Raw genomic sequence first — 19,698 nt, forward strand, 5'->3', positions numbered from 1 at the left:
GGTAGAGGCAAACCCAAAGGACTTTGCTCACCAGCCAAGGAGTGAATGCTGATCCCACTATAGCACCAAGCACAGGTGCTCAGCAGTGCTTCCTGTTCAGTAGTGTTAGAGCTCACTAACACTACTGAACAGGAAGCGGTCTGAGGGAACCCAGCGATGGTCATGTCCCTGCCAGGGCAGTGGCAGAGCTAGCAGTCGTCAGTAGATCTCTGAACCGTCATCCCCCCTTCTCTTCTTTCTGTCTTGGTCCACACACCTGACCTGGTTGGCTCCCTCCAGCCAAAGCAGGTGGCATCTCCCTGGGCCAAAACTTCATGACTTTGAGCTGTCTCCAGGAGATAGCTCTGGAGATAGCTCAAAGGAGAGAGTTATCTGATGCCCATGGAGGAGCCCCACAAATTTCTTGTATACCCATGGATGCACAAGGAATTAACCTTTGAATGGCTTGTCATCCAGGTAGGAGAGAGATTGTCAGAGAACTGTGAGGAATGAGGAACCCACATATATCGAGCATTTCTTTCCGCATATGGGCAGTGTGTTAAGTGTTTTCACGGGCAATCTCTTGTGTCCCTCGCTGCTTTATAAATGTTGATGATTGGATTCAAAGGCAAACTGAGTAACAGAAGAGTCTGTCTTGCCACGCCAGCTCCAAAACTGGCACCAGCTCCTTCATCAGTAGCAGTGCCCTCTCAGCCCTCAGCCTTTACCTGCGATGACACACACTTGAGTAGTATCCTTGCTACTGCAAGCCCATAATAGGAGCTGGTTCGTCCCCAGAATCGTTCTCAGGTCCAGCGTATGGTCTCCTTGCAAACAGTACCATCTGCTGGTCAGAAAGTGCTAACTTCTAAGCTGGGAGGATTGAGGAGAAAAGGGTCTTTTTACCCTAGTGGGACAAAAGATAACAGATATCCCAGCTTATACTCAGCTCTTCTCTAATTCACTAAAAAGAAACCCCCTGTGCCCTAAAATATTAGGTAAATAGGCAGGTGTTTATGGTTAGCCTAAGCTGATGAGAGTTTTTATGCATACTGCCTGGTGGTTCTTCAGCACCTTCTGCAATAGCTCTAGGGTCAGGTTTTAAGATAGGAGTGTTCCAAAAGGGAGTTGCACCAACCCATGCCAGTGAGCAGAAGGTGGCCAGGAAGTATAAATGCCAAGGCTTACATAGGCCTTTCCTACTGAAATTGAGCTTCCTTTTCCCTTTCCCTTTGGAGCCTGTGCCCAGATTATAACCTGTCCAGGAAGGGGAGTAGGAGAGAGTTGTACAGCCCTTTGGGGTAAAAAACATTGCCTGAGTATGGAGAGCAAAGAGCAGGTATAGTATCATCTCTAAGCAAAGGGGACAGAATTTGAATAGTAAGTGTAAAATGGATAACTCTAAAAAATTAATTTATTAAAAACAATTCTCAGATAAATATGCTGACTTACTGTAGTACAGTTGACCCTTGGACAATGCAGGGGTTCATTCGAGTATAACTTACAGTCAGCCCCCTCCACATCCACAGTTCTTAAGCATCCATGGATTCAACCAACCATGGGAACCATGCAGTATTGTATTTACTGTTGAAAAGTATTTGCATAAAAGTGGACCCATGCAGTTGAAACCTGTGCTGTTCAAGGGTCAACTGTATTTAAAGTGGATTTAGCTCTGGGAAGGAGAGTGATAAATTGGATAGAAATGGGCTTTAGGGACCAACGACCTGGGTTTGAATGCCTGTTCCTGGCAAGTTAATGAACTTGTTGGAGTCTGATTTTGGTAAAATATGAAGGATAATGATAACACTCATGGAGTCTTTTTTTTTTTTTACATCTTTATTAGAGTATAATTGCTTTACAGTGTTGTGTTAGTTTCTGCTGTACAAGGTAAATCAGCTATAAGTATACATATATCCCCATATCCCCTCCCTCTAGGTAGTCACAAAGCACCGAGCTGATCTCCCTGTGCTATGCAGCAGCTCCCCACTAGCCATCCATTTTACATTTGGTAGTGTATGTATGTCAATGCTACTGTCTCACTTCGTCCCAGCCTCCCCTTCCCCGCTGTGTCCTCAAGTCCATTCTCTTATGTCTGCATCTTTATTCCTGCCTTGCCACTAGGTTTATCAGTACCATTTTTCTAGATTCCATATATATGCGTTAGCATACAGTATTTGTTTTTCTCTTTCTGATTTACTTCACTCTGTATGAGAGACTGTAGGTCCATCCCCCTCACTACAAATAACTCAATTTAGTTCCTTTTTATGGCTGAGTAATATTCCATTGTATATATGGGCCACATCTAATTTATCCACTCATCTGTCAAACTCATGGAGTTTTGGAATTATTCAATATTGCATGCCACCCTTAGCTCACAGTGAGTGCTCAGTGAGGTTTAGCTCACTTTTTTCGAAATGGCTGGTTCAAATAAAGACAGTCATGGTCCATGTCTGGATCAGACTGAGCAATTTTCTTAATATGAAGTTGTTTTAGAGCAAACATTACTAGCATTTACCATGTGACCTCTTTACCATGGTTCTACATTGAAGGAACAGAAGAAAAGCTGTGGAAGATCTTCAGCTTTAGATCCTGCAAGGGGTAGCATTTGAGATGAACATTAAAGAAAGAGTGGATTTGAAAGAATTGGAGTCAATATGAAACTTATGTAATGTTATAAACCAATGTGTAACCTCAGTTAAAAGAGAAGAATTGAGTCAAGCACACCAGGGTTCAAATCCCTGTCCTGTTATTCACTAGCATTGTGACCTCTGACTTGCATTTCCTCCCTTATAAAATGTCCTAATTCTGCTTATCATGTCAGTACCAAATGACAGGACAGATATAAAGCCACCTATATGAGGTCAGCAGCCAGTGAAATGAACAAAAATGGGGAAGCTGTATGCTGTAGGGGCGTGTGTGTAGGAAGGCACAAAGCAATCCAGTTTAGTCAGGTTGTGGGCCATGGGTAGTAGCCCTTGAGCCCAACCCGGGTTCCCAGCCTCACAGTGGCTTTCTTTCTTCAGGTGGCCACCATGTCCTTGAAGATCCAGACAAGCAACGTAACCAACAAGAATGACCCCAAATCCATCAACTCTCGGGTTTTCATTGGAAACCTCAACACAGCAGTGGTGAAGAAGTCTGATGTGGAGACCATCTTCTCTAAGTATGGCCGTGTGGCCGGCTGTTCCGTGCACAAGGGCTATGCCTTTGTCCAGTATGCCAATGAGCGCCATGCCCGGGCAGCTGTGCTGGGAGAGAATGGGCGAGTGCTGGCTGGGCAGACCCTGGGTAAGCATCTCTCCATGGCCCTGCCCCTTGATTTCTCCTGGGCAGGTGCTGACCTGCATTCTTTAGCTTCCCTCTTATCCTCTTCTCTGTCTTCTCCAACCGTTACCCACTATAAGATCAGTGCCTGTATGGGAAAATTTTAGAAGTTTCAGGAAAACACTTCTGTCCCTGCTTTCACAGTGTAAGGGTTCCAGTTAAAATGCAGATTCCCCAGAGAAAGGGAACAGAGTGGACTAGCACAGCCTCTTACATTGGGCTGCATTTGGCTTAGGTTAGAACCCTTTCTGAGAGCCAGGAGGAGGGGCTGGGAGCATAAGGTGAAGCAGGTGCTCTTGGTCTCGGTGTTATGTACATGAGATGTGGCCGTGCTGGAGGCCTACCTTGGAGCTGTATAGTATTTATATATGTTCACATACTTCGGTATATTTGTGTATGTTTGAGAAGGATATGTATTCCTGAATATGTGGTATGTGGATGTAACTGAACATGTGGAGAATATGTGGACACATACCTTACTTACATGTATATATGTAGAGTTATGTGTGTATCAGAATATACTTGAGTGTGTAAGCAGATATTCATGTATTCATTTACCAAATATTTATTGAGGTCCTAACATTTGCTGAACTCTGCTCTAGGCATAAAGATGTTTGGTAGAAGGTTTGTGTAAATGTGCATTGGCTCATTTGCATATGGGCAGCTAAGTATAGGATGTTGGAGCCACGTCTGAGTGTAGTTGAGAGTGTGTGATCTTATTTCCTTGATAAGTGAACGTATGTGTGAGGATGTGTGTCTGACGTATGCGTTTATGTGAGTGTACTTGAGATGCATATAATTTGATGTACGTGGCATGTGTGATTGTGAGCATGCATGCATGTATCTGAATGTATATGAATATAAAAACAACTATATGCATGTGATGTGTGGGTATGAGTCTAATTTGTGAAGACCTCTGTTGTCCATGTTAGTGAGTGAAGTTCATGTGTATCTCATGTAAACACATAAATTGCACACGTGCATGAGGGTGATATGTGTATGGGTGCTGATATCCTGTCAGCATCTGACTCTGCCTTCTCCCTCCATACAGACATCAACATGGCTGGAGAGCCAAAGCCCAACAGACCCAAGGGGCTAAAGAGAGCAGCATCTGCCATATACAGGTGGGGCGCTCTGTCTTGTTTGTCTGTCTCTGGGTGGGATTGGTTCCTCTTTCCACAGAGGGAGTGAACACTGGTGGTGACAGTATGCCAAGCCTAGAATTTGGGGAGGTGTTTGGAGATGAGGGCCTGCGAAGAGTGGGCTGAGTGGCCGTCTCTAAGCCCCGGCCCTCTCCCCTTTGTTTCCCCAGTGGCTACAGCTTTGACTATGATTACTACCGGGACTACTTCTACGACAGGTGAGCGGGGAAGGGGCGTGCCCAGGCATGAAACAGCCAAGCTGGAAGGGTCCTGAGAGATTGCTGGTGCAGCCCACTCAGTCCTCCAAGTGGGAACTGAAGCCCAGAGTTGTGGACAGGCATCTGCCCAAGGCTGCTCCGCAAGTTAGTGGCAGAGCTGGGACTAGGGTCCAGTTCTATAGGTGCCCAGGCCAGAGCTCTCCCCAGCCCACACTGTCTCCCAACTCTCTGACCGCCCCTTCCCCTCCTAATCCTGGGGTGGGACTCAATGGGACTGGACAGCCAGGGGACCTATAAATGTAACAAGTTGGAATACAAAACAGGTACAGGGCCAGGTGCAGGGAATTTGAGCCCTCACGCTTCTGCTGTTCAGTTTCCTTACCTCTCTGAGGTGCCCAGCCAGCTGAAGGAACCTCAGAGCTCAGTCTGAACTTCTTAGCCTTATATTTATAGCCAAGAGGCCAGCAGTCCTTTGGAGGTCTGAATTAGTCCCTGGTAGGCTGTGGCCCACCCCCAAGCCTACCCAGACCCCAGCGTCCATGGCACCAGCCATTCTTCTGGAAATAATGGTGGGGGCTGGCCCAAGCTTCTCCTCCTTCCTGCTTCTCTCCCTCCCTCCCTCCCTCCCTCTCAGCCTGCCCTAGGCTGTCCCGGAAGAACAGACCTCTCTGAGCCTCAGTTTTCTCACCTGTGAGTGGTTTCAGAAGACAGTGCAATGTAGTGGAAAGTGCCCTAGCCTGGGAGTCAGAAGACCTGGGTGCTAATCTCAGCTCTGCCACTGAATAGATTACACAACTTTGGGCAAATCCCCTCCCAGTCTGAAATGGGCTTGTACCAAGTGATCCCTCAGGGCTCTTCCAGCTCTGGGATTCTGTGGTTCAGTGATTCTGACCAAAGCCAGAGCCGCCCCCTCCCCTTAGGGGCAGAAATGCAGGTTCTGGGACTGGGTCCATTCCCAGAGACTCTCCATCTCCAGCCATCACCACCCCAGGGCAGGGGCTCCCTAAACAAAGGAGTACCAAGGCATGGGGCATTGAATTGCCTAGTGATAGCAGGTAACCTGGCTGTCATCAGGAAAGTGATCCCATAGTATACCCCTGTGGCTGCTGTTCCCTGCAGAAAGGTGGTAGCAGCAGCGGTGGGAGAAACCCCTACTTGGCTTACTGAGTTTCTGCCTGATCAGGAAGAGAAGCCCTGCTGGAAAGGGCTGGGTGATGGCGTCGGGGGTGCAGCATACTGTCTGGTATAGAGGGTCTGACCGAGCTGCCTAACCTTGATACTCCACTGGGCCCCCTGCCCCTCCATCTCCAAAGTCGAGTGAGAAGGATGGGGTGACTGGGGGCCCAGAATGAGGAAAGGGGCTTGGACTCCAGCCTCATGCCTCTGAGGTCATAGGCCCCTGAGTTGAGGGTCTCGGTACCCTGGCCCTTCACCTATCACACCGTCTAACGTGTGTTTTTAACAAAGTTTTCTCATGCTCTACCCTCACAGCAGCCTTGGGGGATGTGGGGGGTCACAGAGTTTGGGGTAGCCATCCTCACTAGGCAGATGGGAAAACTGAGGCTTAGGCAGGCTTAGGGATTGACTCTCACTCCCTCACCTCTCTGTTTCCAGCTGGGGATTTGTACTGCTTTAGGGAAATTTGCAAACTCTGACCAGAGCTTGGGGTACAGTTGACTGAGCAGAAGTAGGTCAGATAATAGAGCAGGACTGGGCATCAGGGTGATCTAGGGAAGTCTCCTTTCTGGGGCTGTTGTCAGTTTGCTCCTCTGTTGAATGGGGCTATAACCATTACCACCTGTCACCTCCCCTGCTCTTACCCAGCTTGAATGGTAGGAAAGGTGGATGTAGTAAGGTCACTGAGGTCCAGAAAGCCCTTCCTCTTCACCCTCAGGACCTAACTGGGAGCAGGATGAGGTATGTAGTACAGGCTACCCAGCCCTTCACCAGCCCTACATGTGTTGGTCCAGGGTCACAGCGCCCCCTGGTGGCCACAGGCCATGCTGCAGCCTCTGGCCCGTTTGCTCTCACAGGCTCTTCGACTATCGGGGCCGCCTGTCACCAGTGCCAGTGCCCAGGGCAGTCCCTGTGAAGCGACCCCGGGCCACAGTCCCCTTGGTCCGACGTGTCAAAACCACCATACCTGTCAAGCTCTTTGCCCGCTCCACAGCCATCACCACCACCGGCTCAGCCAAGATCAAGTGTGAGTGACTATATCTTCTTCCTAGGTAATTTTTATTTTTGTCATTAGCAAAATAATAGAATCACATTTTTTTACATTGGAAAATAGATAAAGGAACAAATCTCCCACAGTTCTGCAGCTCTAACACAACCAAGTGAGTATTTTCGTGCATTTCTAAGAGGAAAAGACCGACATTTGTGGAGGAGGGTCTTGGGTTAGGCACAGAGTCCAGTGCTGTGAAGTGGAGCCCAGGGAGGAAATGGTGTCATCTTTCCTTTAGTAAGCACAAGGACAGGTCCACACAGGCTCGCTACTCCACATTCCTTCTGGTGTGCACACGTGGTCAGGCACCCAGGAAATCTGATTGTAAAACACTCACATTTACACACCTTGAAAGACAGATACCACTCTCTAACATAAGCAAAGACGCATGCTTGCTCAGGTGCACACAGAGGTACACACCACACACCTCCATTCTTATCCATCCCCAGTCCCTTTCAGAGTTGGAGGGGTCGGGGATGGTGGGGGAGATCCAGGTTCAGAAGGGCCTCCAGAAAGTCTCAGGGGGAAGCCACAGGCAGCTCTGGCCTTTTCCCTGGCCAGAAAAAGACCGAGGACAAGGATAGTTTCTGTCACTGGCCTGTCTTCCTAGTTGACAGAATGGGGCTAGGGTCTTGTGTTAGTGTCAAGCTCCCAGCCCTTAGGTGACATCCCTGTACTCCCTCCACTCTCAGTAAAGAGCAGTGAGCTGCATGCCATCAAGACAGAGCTGACCCAGATCAAGTCCAACATCGATGCCTTGCTGGGTCGCTTGGAGCAGATTGCCGAGCAGCAGAAGTCCAATCCAGGTCAGCTTCCAAGGGTCCCTGCACAGATCAGTGGCCAGGGGCACAGGGCAGAGTGTGGGGAGGACAGTGCATGGGGCAGAGAGGGACTGTGGCCTCCAATCCCACCTGGACCCACTGTGCTGAGGCCTAGCTTCTGCTAAGGTGCTACCCCCGGCAGCTGCCCCAGGTTGATTTTTATTCCCCTCATCCCCCGCTTCCGCCTGAAGATGGCAAAAAGAAGGGCGAGAGCGGCAGTGGCAGTGGCAGTGGCAGCGCCATCGGCAGTGGCAGTGGCAATAGTGGTGGCAGCAGCCGGCCACCGGCCCCCCAAGAGGACACAGCTTCTGAGGTGGGCATGCCCCAGGGAGAAGCACAGGCTCGAGACGACGGTGATGAGGAGGGGCTGCTAACACACAGCGAGGAAGAGCTGGTGAGGGCATGCGGGGGTGGGCAGGGGGAATTGGGACTGGGACTGGACTTTGCACCCTTGGTTGCAGGAGGGCTGCAGGGAGAAGGGGAACCTCTGAGCTGGTTGGCTGCCCTATGAGCTCCCTCCTTCCTTCCCAGGGATTCTAGTCCTGTGAGGAAGAGGGGGGAACGAATAGGGAGTACTTAGCTATTTCAGCTGCTGGTCAGAAGTCCCACTGAGGACTGGGGCAGACCTCTCTCTAGCCTAAGGCCCATTCTAGACTCTGTCTTCTACATGAGTTGGAGAAGGGAAGAGTCACGGACTCAAGAAAACACACACGGTCTGCAGAGTTCCAGGGAGCACGAGGGGGTTGCCTGGGGAAGCCACAGGGAGTGTGGGTATCTACTCCACCTGAGGATTTTCTAAAAGCCGTTGTTGCCTCAGAATGAAAACAGGCTGTCTCAAAAGGGAGTGAGCTCTCTGTTTGTTATTGGAATTCTTCAGATTGAGGCAAGGAGCTCATATTAAGTGGGAAAGTAGACCAGATTCTGAGTCTATAAGATGTCTGTTGTGTGCCTAGTACTCAGTTACCTAACACTGAGTACCAGGCCCTGTAGTTCACACTTTTAAACTTCATTTAACCTTAACAGCAGCCCTGAACTCTGCAAAGTATTACTCTTGTCACATTTTACACCATGAAGAAAATGAGACTCAAAGGAGTCAAGTAGCTTGCCCAGGGCGTTGTAGCTAATAAGGGTTGAGCCAGGATTGGAGCCTGGCCTTCAGCGGGTCTGTGAATTTTCTCCACATGGCTGGGTTCTTGGTGTGAGGACAGATGGGCTTATGGCCATAACAGTTGAGAGGTCTTCCTCATGCCCAGCTTGTCTCTTCTTATTTAAACCTAGCCTGATACCCCATCTTACTCTTTCAGGCATAGTAGTCTCCATAGAGGCCCTAATGAAGGCTTCGATGCTCCTAAGATGGGGAGCTCACCGATCTACTAGACTTTCAGTCTACTCCAACCTAAGAAGGTCTTTCTATGCAGAATGTGCCCCCTGGCACACCTAGGACTTCCTTGACTGGTCCTTTCTCTCCTGTGGGGCCTTCAGACTACCCTGTTGGGATCCCAAGCCAGCCTTTAGCTAGACTGGTCCCATAGTTACTCCCTTTGGCTGTCCCTCCCCCTTTCTGAGTGTGGTCTCCATATGTGCTCTGGGCCCCAGGGTAGGACAGAGCTTGCAGTGAGTGATATGTGGTCCTTTGTTGTCTCCTCCCTATCAGGAGCACAGCCAGGACACAGATGCGGAGGATGTGGCCTTGCAGTAAGCAGGTACGGGGGTCCTGGTAGGGAGGGGTGGAGTAGACCTGGCAGGGTAGTGCTGTGGCCAGCAATGAAGGCTCTGTCGTCCCCAGACATCCTGCCATGCCCATTTGTAGGGGCTTGGTGGGTTGCAGAGCAGGCAGCCGTGGATGGGCTAGCCAGCCCCGCCCAACAGGAGTTCCCTCAGAATACTCCGAGCCACATTGCCTGTCTCCACTTGTAAAGAGCTCCGAGTCTAGTGGAGGAAGACAAACCATTACCACCCAGCGTGAGCAGGATGACAAGGACTGGAGAGCCAGGGGCTCAAAGAGGGGTGTGGTGGAAGAGGTGATGTGTAGCTGAGCCTGTTGAGGATTGAGGGAGAAGTGTCTGAGGGAACACCCTTATCAGAGGCACAGAACGCTGGCAGTCCTCTGTGTGTGAGAAATGGCCAGGAGCCTCCTGTGGCTGCAGTCCCAGCTCTGCACAGTGGGGAGAGGGAGCTGCTCATCATCAGAGGGTGATGATTATGCCAGACTTAGGTGCTGGGATATGATCCTGTCAGGAGGAAATGCCCTGTGCACCCCAGCCCTACAAGGTCGTGACTGTGCCAGTGTAACAGATGTAGAAACTGAGGCACTGAAGGGGGCAGGGAGATGCCACGTATCTCACAAGGTCCCCAGGTGGTAATTGGTGGAGCCTAGATTTGAACCCAGTGGTGTGGGCCTCAAAGCTCACTCTCTGGCTGGTATTTACCACCCTGCTCTACCCGACCCTAGAGGGAAACCAGGCCACAGCAGCTCTGCCCATACTCTGCCCCATTCCTTTGGGGGCCGTTTCCAGAGTAAGACAGGCTTGGGTGGAGGAACGCCTCAAACAACAGAGGTGTCTATACGCATGACACATTCATGCTATGAGATGCTCCACCATACATTTAAGTTTAGGCAATCTTCGTGGTTTGTTTTACCTGGGAGGCTAAGTTTTACCTTGTTAAGCCAGTTTGCAGGAGAGGTGCTGGGGACTCAGGTGAGGAAACTGAGGCTTAGGGAAGGGGGAGATTCATCCAAGGTTTCATGGCCAGAAAGTTATGAGGCCCGAGCCAGAGCGCAGGCATATCGCTGTTTGCAAACAGCAAACACCATTCCACTCTTTCTTCTTCCCACCCGCTGTTATCAAGAGCACGAAGGGGCTCTTCCTCTCAGCCTTAGTCTCTCTTTTGTGTCTCTTTCTCAGTCTGACAGGAGCAATGGCCACCAGCAGGAGAAGGGCGTACACTGTACCAGGCCTCAAGCTGGGCACCCACCCCTGGATAACCACCCCCAGCGGGTCCCAGAGGAGAGCTGGCAGCAAGCACCACCTCCCTCACGTGTCCCAGCCAGTGCCACATTCTCTGCAGGTGGAGTTATCCCCTTCTCATGTACCCTCCCTCCCTGTTGGCACTGCCCAGGCCAGAGGGCAGAGCACAGAGTTTCCCTACACTCTGCCTCCCCTCCCCAGGACACTCCCAGGCTTGGGGTTTTTCTATAGGCTTGGAGGGGGGTGGGGCCCACAGGGAGGGGACCCTGACAATAAAGAGATTGGATCCCAATTTGCTCTGAGATGGGATGGTTTGTGTTTTCTCATGAAGGTACCCTGGCCCTCCTGTCCAACCAGAAAGCAGGTCTGCTACACCCGCTTCTGTTCCCTCCTTCACTCCTCCCTGCCAGAGAGAGCATTGTCTAGGGTGCCTGAAACTGATCTCTCTGGACCTTAGTTTCCATGGCTAAAATGGGGATTAAAATGACCAGTAGGGTTGTTCGGGAGGGTCAGATGTGCCAGTACCCACGAGAGAGCACCTTCGTGGCAGAAGTGCCAAGCGATTTTGATCCACTTGGTCAGGCAGTGGTAGGTCCAGGCCTCAGTTTCTACGTCTGGTGTTTCCCAGCTCTAAAATGGTTCTAGAACTCGCCACTTCCTCCCCTTCTGTGTCTTGATTTAGGACAGTGTTTTTTCACAGGGATCTTGGGCAGCAAGGGGAAAGAGGCTAGAGGCTGAGGCCTTCAGTCAGAGACCCAGACCTGGAGTGAAAAGTAGCCCCTTGGAACTGGTCAAAAGACTTCAATCTGGAGAGTTGGAGAGTTGAAGAGGGTGTCTAGAAGAAGGGGCTAGGTCCACAGGGAGTGTCTCATCCCCTTGAAGAGCCCTTGGTGGCACATACCACTACAATCCCTGAACCTACAGTCTGTCCTTGCACCCAGGACATCAGAGCCCAGCTCTAGCTGACCCACTTGTACACCTGGGTAGGTCTTCATGTTCCCCTCTGTACAAGGTGGGGAACTGCTGCCCTGGACTGGAACTTGGGCAAAGTCCAAAGGGGTTTTGGTGCCTGGTAAATATCACACTGAGGGCTGGTACTGTGTTCTGTGTCCCCAGAGCGTAGTGCTGTGCGCCCATTGTACTGTAATAACACTTCTATACTCTACAAGGACTACTCAGTATGCTTTACTGAGGCACTCACTTTTCAGAGCTGGGGGGACAGGTACAACAGCATGGGCCATGGGCTTCCTTAGTATGCCAGGCATAGAGGCCATGAGAAGAGCAGGGAAGACCCTTTCCAGAGTTGGAAGCATCTGCCCTACCCAGAGGCTCTGTCTTATCACCCTGGCACCAGGAAATATCCTGGACAGAGTAAAAATGGGATTCCCCAACCTGGCGCCCCGGAAAAGCCCCTGAACTACTTCAGCTGCTAAGAAAGCTCACAGTTGGGACCTTGAGTTGAGAGGTTCAGATCCACAAAACCCTGCATATACCTGCCTGTCCTCCCTGTGTCTGGGACCAGAAAAGACATTTCCCATTGCATTGCTCAATAGTTTTCATTTTTCTTTCCAACCTCTGAAAAACAAAAGGAGATCATGAAGAAATGTGATACCAGATTCTGCCCAAAGCATTGATATTCTCTAGATACTTTCAAGATCTTAAGTATCGATTGTGATCCTAGCAGGACTATCATAGCCAGTGGGTGTCCTGGATTGTGAGCTAATGCTTTCCCCCTTTTACTGCTGCCAGTAAGGTTTGTGACCCTGGCAGTTCTTTTTCCTTGCCAGGTCTCAGTTTCCTCATCTGTATGAGGGATTGGCCTAGATAGGGACAGTAAATGGGCCTTATTTCAGTTGTATAACAAACCACTCTGAAATTCAGTGCCTTTAGTGAACATTTATTAGCTTTTGATTCTGTAGCTGGACAATTTGGGCTGTGAACCAGCTGGGTGGTTCTTCTGCTTATCTCATCTGGGCTCTCATGTGGCTGAAGTGAGCTGGCAGATTGTCAGGAAGCTGATTGGTCCCAGATAACCACCCACTTGTCAAGTGGTTGGGCAGTGGGGGCAACTGGGCCACATGTTCCTAGCATCTAGCAGGCAAGACAGGGTAAGCCCTGATACGCAGGTGCTCTTCAAGCTCCTTGCTTGTGTCATGCTTGTAAGGGTCTACTGGCCAAAGCAAGTCATATGGCTAAGCCCAATTCCTCATTATGACCGTAATTTGTTTTTAACCTATCTCAGGCCTCATTTCACTTGCCAATTCAAAACATTTAGTAGCAGCTGCTGGAATGCTTTTTGAAGATTTGGAGCAGTTTTTAGACTATTAGGAAATAGTAACATGATAGTTTGGTCATGTTTTTTATGGGCAAGGAATTGAAATATGGGTATGTGAGTGTCAGGTATTAGCCAACCCTGGCCAGGTTACATCTTGTCCCATAACATATATACTATGCAGTGGACCATCTGATGAGACCACAAAAATACAGACGGTAGAGCAGGGCAAAAGATTCTGAGCCAGGTGTCCTGGGTTTGAATCCCAGTTGGGCCATTGACTGGCTTTGGGCATATAAAAATCCCTCTACCTGTGGCCACTTCCTGAATATCTGCTGTATAAAAGGCACATTTTACACTTAGTTAATCTCCACAACCACCCTTTTAGGTGGTGTAGTGTGAACTTCTGGTTACAGGTTACAGAAACTGAACTTAAACCTGCTTAAGCAGGAGGAAGTTAACTGTTTCACAAATTTAAAAGCCCAGGGGTAGATTTTCAGACCCAGTGGGACCCGGGGGTTCAGGAGCTGCCATCAGGAATCTTTTTCTCTATTCCTCAGCTCCGCTTCTTCTGTTGGTGGTGTTCTCAGGCAGCTTCTAAGTGGTGGCAGAGCATGGCCACAGGGCCTGTGAAGGGTGGAGGGAGGAGAAAATCCCCAAATGGAAAATATGAGTTCTACAGCTAGAAGAAAGGGGGCTTGGGCTGACAAAAACAGGTCTTCATTGTGTGATTATGACCATTTTATAGATTTTATAAATGTGGATGTTCTAGAACATGGCCCCATTGACAGGTGGTCTCTATATCCTCTCTCCTTTATCTGGACTCTGTGATGGTGATGCTATTATGCCAGTCTCCCAGTCCTGTTCTTAAGAACTAGCAGTTTCTACTTCTGTGTTGGGACCCAGCCACCATGTTGTGAAGAGGCCATGTGTACATGTTCCAGCTGACAGCCAGTATCAACTGTCAGACATGAGTGAGGAAGCCTTCAAGATGACTCCAGCCCAGCCACTGTCTGGAGAACCGTGTAAGAACTGCCCAGCTGACCTAGTCAAAGCCCAACACCATGAGTGATAAAATCGAATGATTGTTGTTGCTTTGAGCCACTAAATTTTGGAGTGATTTGCTATATATCAGTTGATAACCAGAACACAAACTGAGACTCAGAGGTTAAAGTAGCTTGCTCTACTTTGGGGGACTAGGTTAGGAGTAAAGACCTTCTGTTGAATTGAGTTCCTATCTAGACTTTTTGTTGTGTGACCTTAGGCAAGTCACTTAACCTCTGTGAGCCTCATCTTCCTCATCTGAAAAAAGAAAAAAACACATTCTTTTCATGACAGTACTTACTAACTGAGAGCACTAATTATTACCTAATCCAGATTCAGGTGATTTTCTCTTAAAAAATAACAGACCGTAATTTCCTGTTCTGTTTTTTTTCCTACTTATTTTTATACTCACCTTGTTTCAAAATGTTATTTCAGGCAGCTCACAAAGAAAATGTCAACAGAATATTATAAAAATGAGGCAAAGGAAGATAACAGCAAGGAGGCCTTTTTTGGTGTAATAACTCTATGAGTTATTGCAGTCAAGAGGAGTGCGTTGGTCTAGTGATTAGGCCCATGGGGCAGCCCAGTTAGCCATCCTGCTTGTATGAATGAATGGATACGTCTCTCCTCTGACTGGTCAGTGGACTCTTGGTGCACACATACTCCTCTCTGCACCTCCACCTCAGTGTACCTCTGTGGGAGCCCAGATGATCAGGGTGTCCTTCCACAAAAGTACAGCAGCCAGGTCTTGTTTGGCCAAGTGCATGGGCTTGGCTCTTCTGTAGACTGAACAGAAACTGACAGGGTTACCCATTCTTACTTTCTGACCTGGACCCCGTCTTCCCCGCCCCGCAACTCTCCAGTCCCTTTTAATAAAAAGCCCCCTTATTCCTCAAACCCTACCTTCAGTGTCTTCTCTGTGCCCTGCCCTGCACACCCCAATGTCCAGCTCCCTGACCACACAGGGAGCTGCCTAAGGTGAGAGACTGTCTCATTCATCCTTGCACATAAGGGTTTTAAAAAGGAACATGTGACTTGGTCAACGACATAATTATGGAGCAAATACAAACAATCCAATCCAGCATCTACCTTTGTCTTCTTAATTATATTCTACCTCTGCAGAATCTATAGAAAGGGATATAACATATATACGTTAACATATATATGTTAGCATTTCCTGGGTGCTCTGAGTTCTTTAACACAGATCGCATCATCTTATTTAAGCTTCACATCAATCCCCCAGAGTTGGAGATACTCATCCCTTGTTACGGGTTGGGAAATTGAGACTCTGGGTTGAATAATTTGCCCAGAATCTTGTCACTTGGAAGGGGTGGAGGCAGGTTGCAAACCTGGGCAGTCGCTCACCACATGCCCCTGTCATAAAAGACTCTGAAATTCCTCTCCCGATTCTTGTGAACAGTCTCTCTTCCTCTGCATACTCAATTTCCTTTGCTGACTCTTCCTCTTAGGCCAGCACCTCTTCATCTGCTTTAATTTTTGTGTATGAATTCCTGGCTGACCAAACCTATGGCTTCAGACTCCACTTTCAGGCCTCCACAATCTCCAACTCTTAACTTAATGCTCCCCAGGAGTGCCGGGGGACATACACAGATACCCATCTGATAGTTGCACTTGGATGTCTACAAGGATCTCAGTTGAGCCCTGTCCAGCCCCCATCTTTATCTATCTTCATGAGTCCTGCATCTTGAAGAACGGCATTTTTGTCTACCCCGTTGCTCATGTCAACATCTTCCACTCCTGATTGTCAAATCATGTTAGTTTTTCCATGGTATGTCTTTGCTCTAACCTGTTTTTCATCCCACTGCCTTAATAGTTAAGCCCTTTTTATCTCTTACATAGACTTTACAACTTCTTAACTAGCCTTCCTGCCACTTACTTCCCATCAGTCTTTCCTCTTTACCACCAATCAGTTAACCATGGCTCAGTGGGTAAATTCCAGACCCCTTAGCATAGCATGTAAGCCCTTTAGGATCTGACCCTCTTCCTTTCTCTCTCTAGCTCAATACCAGTCTGCCCTCTGTTCTTAAGCCACATAGAACTAATTGTGAAAAGAACTGATTTCTGTGCCTTTACACATGAGGTTGCCTCTACCTGGAATGTTGTCTTCTCCCACTGGTTAACCCTCATTTATCCTTTATAGCTCAGCTCAGAAGTCACCTTCTCAGACACCTTCCTGGCCTGAGTTAGCACTGGCCCCTCCTGTATGCTACTTTTATTACAGCTCTTAAAGATTATATATATTTACAACTGGTTTGGTCATCGGTCATTTTCACTGAACTGTAAGCTCCTGGAGGGCAGGGAACAGGGTCTGGAGCCCAAGTGCCTGGGACTGCATCCTGACTCCCCACTTACCAACTAAGTGACTCCTTGGGTGAGCTGCTTATCCTCCGAGTCTCCATTTCATCTGTAAAATGGAGATAACAGTATACCTACCTCAGAGGGTTGCTATGCTTATTAAATGAATAAATATATATAAGCACCTAGAACAGGACCTCACACAAATTAGGGACTTTGGTAGTACTAGCCATTTATTATATAAATGATTATTTAAGAATAGCCCAGAGGGAATTTCCTGGTGGTCGGTGGTTAGGACTCGGCCCTTTCACTGCTGGGGCCTGCGTTCAATCCCTGGTCAGGGAACTAAGATCCTGCAAGCTGCGCAGTGCGGCCAAAAAAAAGGAGGATAGCCCAGATTCTGGGCCACGTGAGAGGCATGTCATAGTGCATTGGTATATCTGGGACTGAAAAGTGAAGCAGTTATAATTCTCAGAGGCCAAAATAGTTTATGATACTGAAGATGTTGCCCAGCATGATATGATTAGGTTTGGCCCACTTCCCATGTAGTATTTTGGCTTTAATTTGGTTCCTGGCTCATTAAAAAGCTCATGAAAATCTGCAGCTGATGAATATAATTTTAAAAGGTGTCCATTAAAATGGTGGTGTTCTATAAGAATGTCCATTAATACTTATCCTTTAGAACAGCTGGTTCTCCAGTGGCTTCAAATATTGTGTTAAAACAGAAGCCAAGCTTAAATCAAGAGGCAGTGATTAGAAGGGTTCATGAGTATCTGCTATTAGGGAAGGTTTGAAGGGACAGGACTCATGGCAATCAATCACAGGGGACCCAGTATTTGGTCCTTTCTTCTCTGGAGAGCACCACCATTAATGGGACAAAGATTGAAGGACTATGCCTGTTGCAAACCCTTGGGAGAGTTTGATGCTCCTATGGCCGAGGGTGGCAGGGTTTATCAGGATCACTGAGACAGACAACCACCACAAGGACAGCAGTCTTTAGCAAGGTCAGTAAACCCACCGTCATCATAAACATAGAAGCAATACCTGTAGTCTTCAGGATTGGTACACTTGGCAGGGCCACCCTTTGGGAAAAGGGATATGCTTACAAGTACTATCAGCCATTAAGTCTCCTCCCCTCTGACCAAGGAAATTCACCCTAAGGGAAGTATGTATTCAACGGAAGGAAGATAATGCATAGTGCAAGGCAGACCTGCGTTAAGAACTTTACATACACTATCTCATCATCTTTGAGGTAGGCATTTTCTCATTTTATAGATGAGCATACAGGCTATAATCAATGGTAGAGGACTGCCACTCCAGACTGTTCAAAGCCTACACTCATAGCATTTTCAAGAATTAGCAAAACCCACCAGTAGGGTACTGACTTAATAAACTATGACATAACATGAATAGACTCCTTTGCAGTTTTAAAAAAGATACTAACTTGGAAAAATGTTCTCGATACTGAAAGGTTCTATGGTGATAGGATTATGGCAATTAAATTTTTGAAATTATAAATTCATCTTCTCAGTTAGAAAAAGACTATATACCACATACTATAAAGCCCAACTTTTAAAAACACATTGTAAAATCTAATGTTCTGTTCAAATGTGAAAAGTTAGTATTGCCAGGGCAAAGAATCTGGATTGGGGAGGCCAGGTCAGAACTGGGGCCTCACACACCACAGTAGTACTTCTTCCAGGCTGCCCAGCCGAGCATTTTTTCTGAACACTTAGGCTGCAAAATGTTTGGGGGGAGAAGGGGCTACAAGTCTGCATAGTCTATGTTCCTCTTAAAGAAACTCAGATACTAGAACACCTCCTACCACTTACAACCCACAAGCTAGGCACTGCTTGCTCCAGGCATGGGGATACATCAGTGAATGAGCATACTCCCGGCTCTCAGCACCTACAGTGGCCTGAGGGGAAACAACAGTTGACATGCAGTGCGCTGGGACCTCTGAAGTGTAGAGTGAGCCAGGAGATCTTAGGAAAAGCTTAAGCTTTTCTGTAGGTGAGGCTGGGGACAGGTATGGAGTCAAGAGGGTTTTATAAAGACTAGAGATATAACTGCATGTTTATGTGCACTATCTCCAAGAGTTAGGATCATTCCAGAGAATCTGTTTTGAGAATGGAGTTAAGAACTGGAGTTGAAATTGCCAGCCTCTCACCAAACTGTAAAGTCCCATGTCTCCCCACTAAAGAAATGAACAAAACACACATATATACGCACAAAAGCGCTAATTCCACAAGAGGCACTGATCCTTGCTTTATTCACGCGGTAACATCTGACATTGGGAATTGTGTGGATATAGATACAAAAGAAGGAAGATGAAATCATAAATAGCAGTTGAGTTCATTAGGGCAGTGCTGGCAGCTCAGCCAGTACGTAGTCCCCTCAGGTCCTACTGGGTTGAGGGAATGCTCTGCCCCCTCCACTGCTTCTTGGCCAAGATGCTTTACAACACCTGGACTATACTTTAAAATTAAGGGTCACAGTGATTAAAAACAACATGGTCAAGACATTCAAGGCTGAGTGACTGCTCCTGGAATAGTCTGGCAACAAGAAAGTGAGGAGCAGCATTATGCCCTTGTCCTTGGCAAGTACGTGCAAGGCAGATCACAGCAGACATGTAAGATGATCTTTTCCCCTGTGCTCAGTGGAGAAATACCTTTTCGGCCAAAACCACAGAAGGCAGAACCAGAAGGAAGCCCCAGAAGCACCACACAAGCAATATCACCTCTTAGTTTCTCATGATCACATTCAAAAGCTACTTTAATACAGAAAATAGAAAAAGCATTTGTGGTGGGTCCTTTTCAAATCCAGAACACAAGTTGGGGAGGAAAAAGAAAAGCTTCCTCTAGCATCCTGGTTTGGACTCTCAAAGAGTTCTCTCTACTGCACATGCCACACCACTTCCTCACCAACAGAGGCCCAATGGGGGTTTTTCTTGGAGTGCCAGTTACAAGACACACCCAAAGGCTGTTATCTCTAAACTTCTCTTAGTGGCCAATAAGGAAGAAAATGCTAAGGAAGGTACTTAGCACCTTGTATTCCCTCATGTAGTAACAGCTGGAGGACTTAGCAGTGAGGTAGTGGCAACAATCCTCACATAATGAAAAGAATTCAAGTCTATAAAATCGTTCTCTGGACACTGAAAACAAGCTGTCCTCCCAGACCTCATCCTCCAACCACCCTCTCACGTGAAGCTGTGTCTACTTCCGGTATACCAGGAAGCTGAGAAGGAAAATGGCTACCCAGCTGAAGTTTCTCAGGACTAGGATACAGAGACCTTGCCAGAGCCTAGGCACAAACTGTTTTGCTGAATTCATTAGGCATAATTTTTTTTTATAGAAAAGAAAACTGAAGGACAAACCAAATTGAAAGAA

General features: G+C 47.9%; 1 protein-coding gene across 1 annotated transcript; it reads left to right on the top strand.

The window, feature by feature from the left end:
* Window positions 1-3,011: 3,011 nt before the first annotated feature.
* Window positions 3,012-10,958, top strand: RALY (RALY heterogeneous nuclear ribonucleoprotein; the record flags this gene model as incomplete). The annotated part of the gene is made up of 8 exons (XM_079719556.1): window positions 3,012-3,267; window positions 4,355-4,427; window positions 4,616-4,663; window positions 6,697-6,866; window positions 7,580-7,693; window positions 7,900-8,102; window positions 9,363-9,411; window positions 10,615-10,958. The coding sequence occupies 7 exons, from the start codon at window positions 3,012-3,014 to the stop codon at window positions 9,405-9,407; spliced, it is 909 nt and encodes a 302-aa protein (XP_079575682.1). The 3' UTR covers window positions 9,408-9,411; window positions 10,615-10,958.
* Between the last annotated feature and the right edge of the window lie 8,740 nt (window positions 10,959-19,698).

The sequence above is a fragment of the Hyperoodon ampullatus genome (assembly GCF_949752795.1).
Source record: "Hyperoodon ampullatus genome assembly, chromosome: 14".
Taxonomy (NCBI): Eukaryota; Metazoa; Chordata; class Mammalia; order Artiodactyla; family Ziphiidae; genus Hyperoodon; species Hyperoodon ampullatus.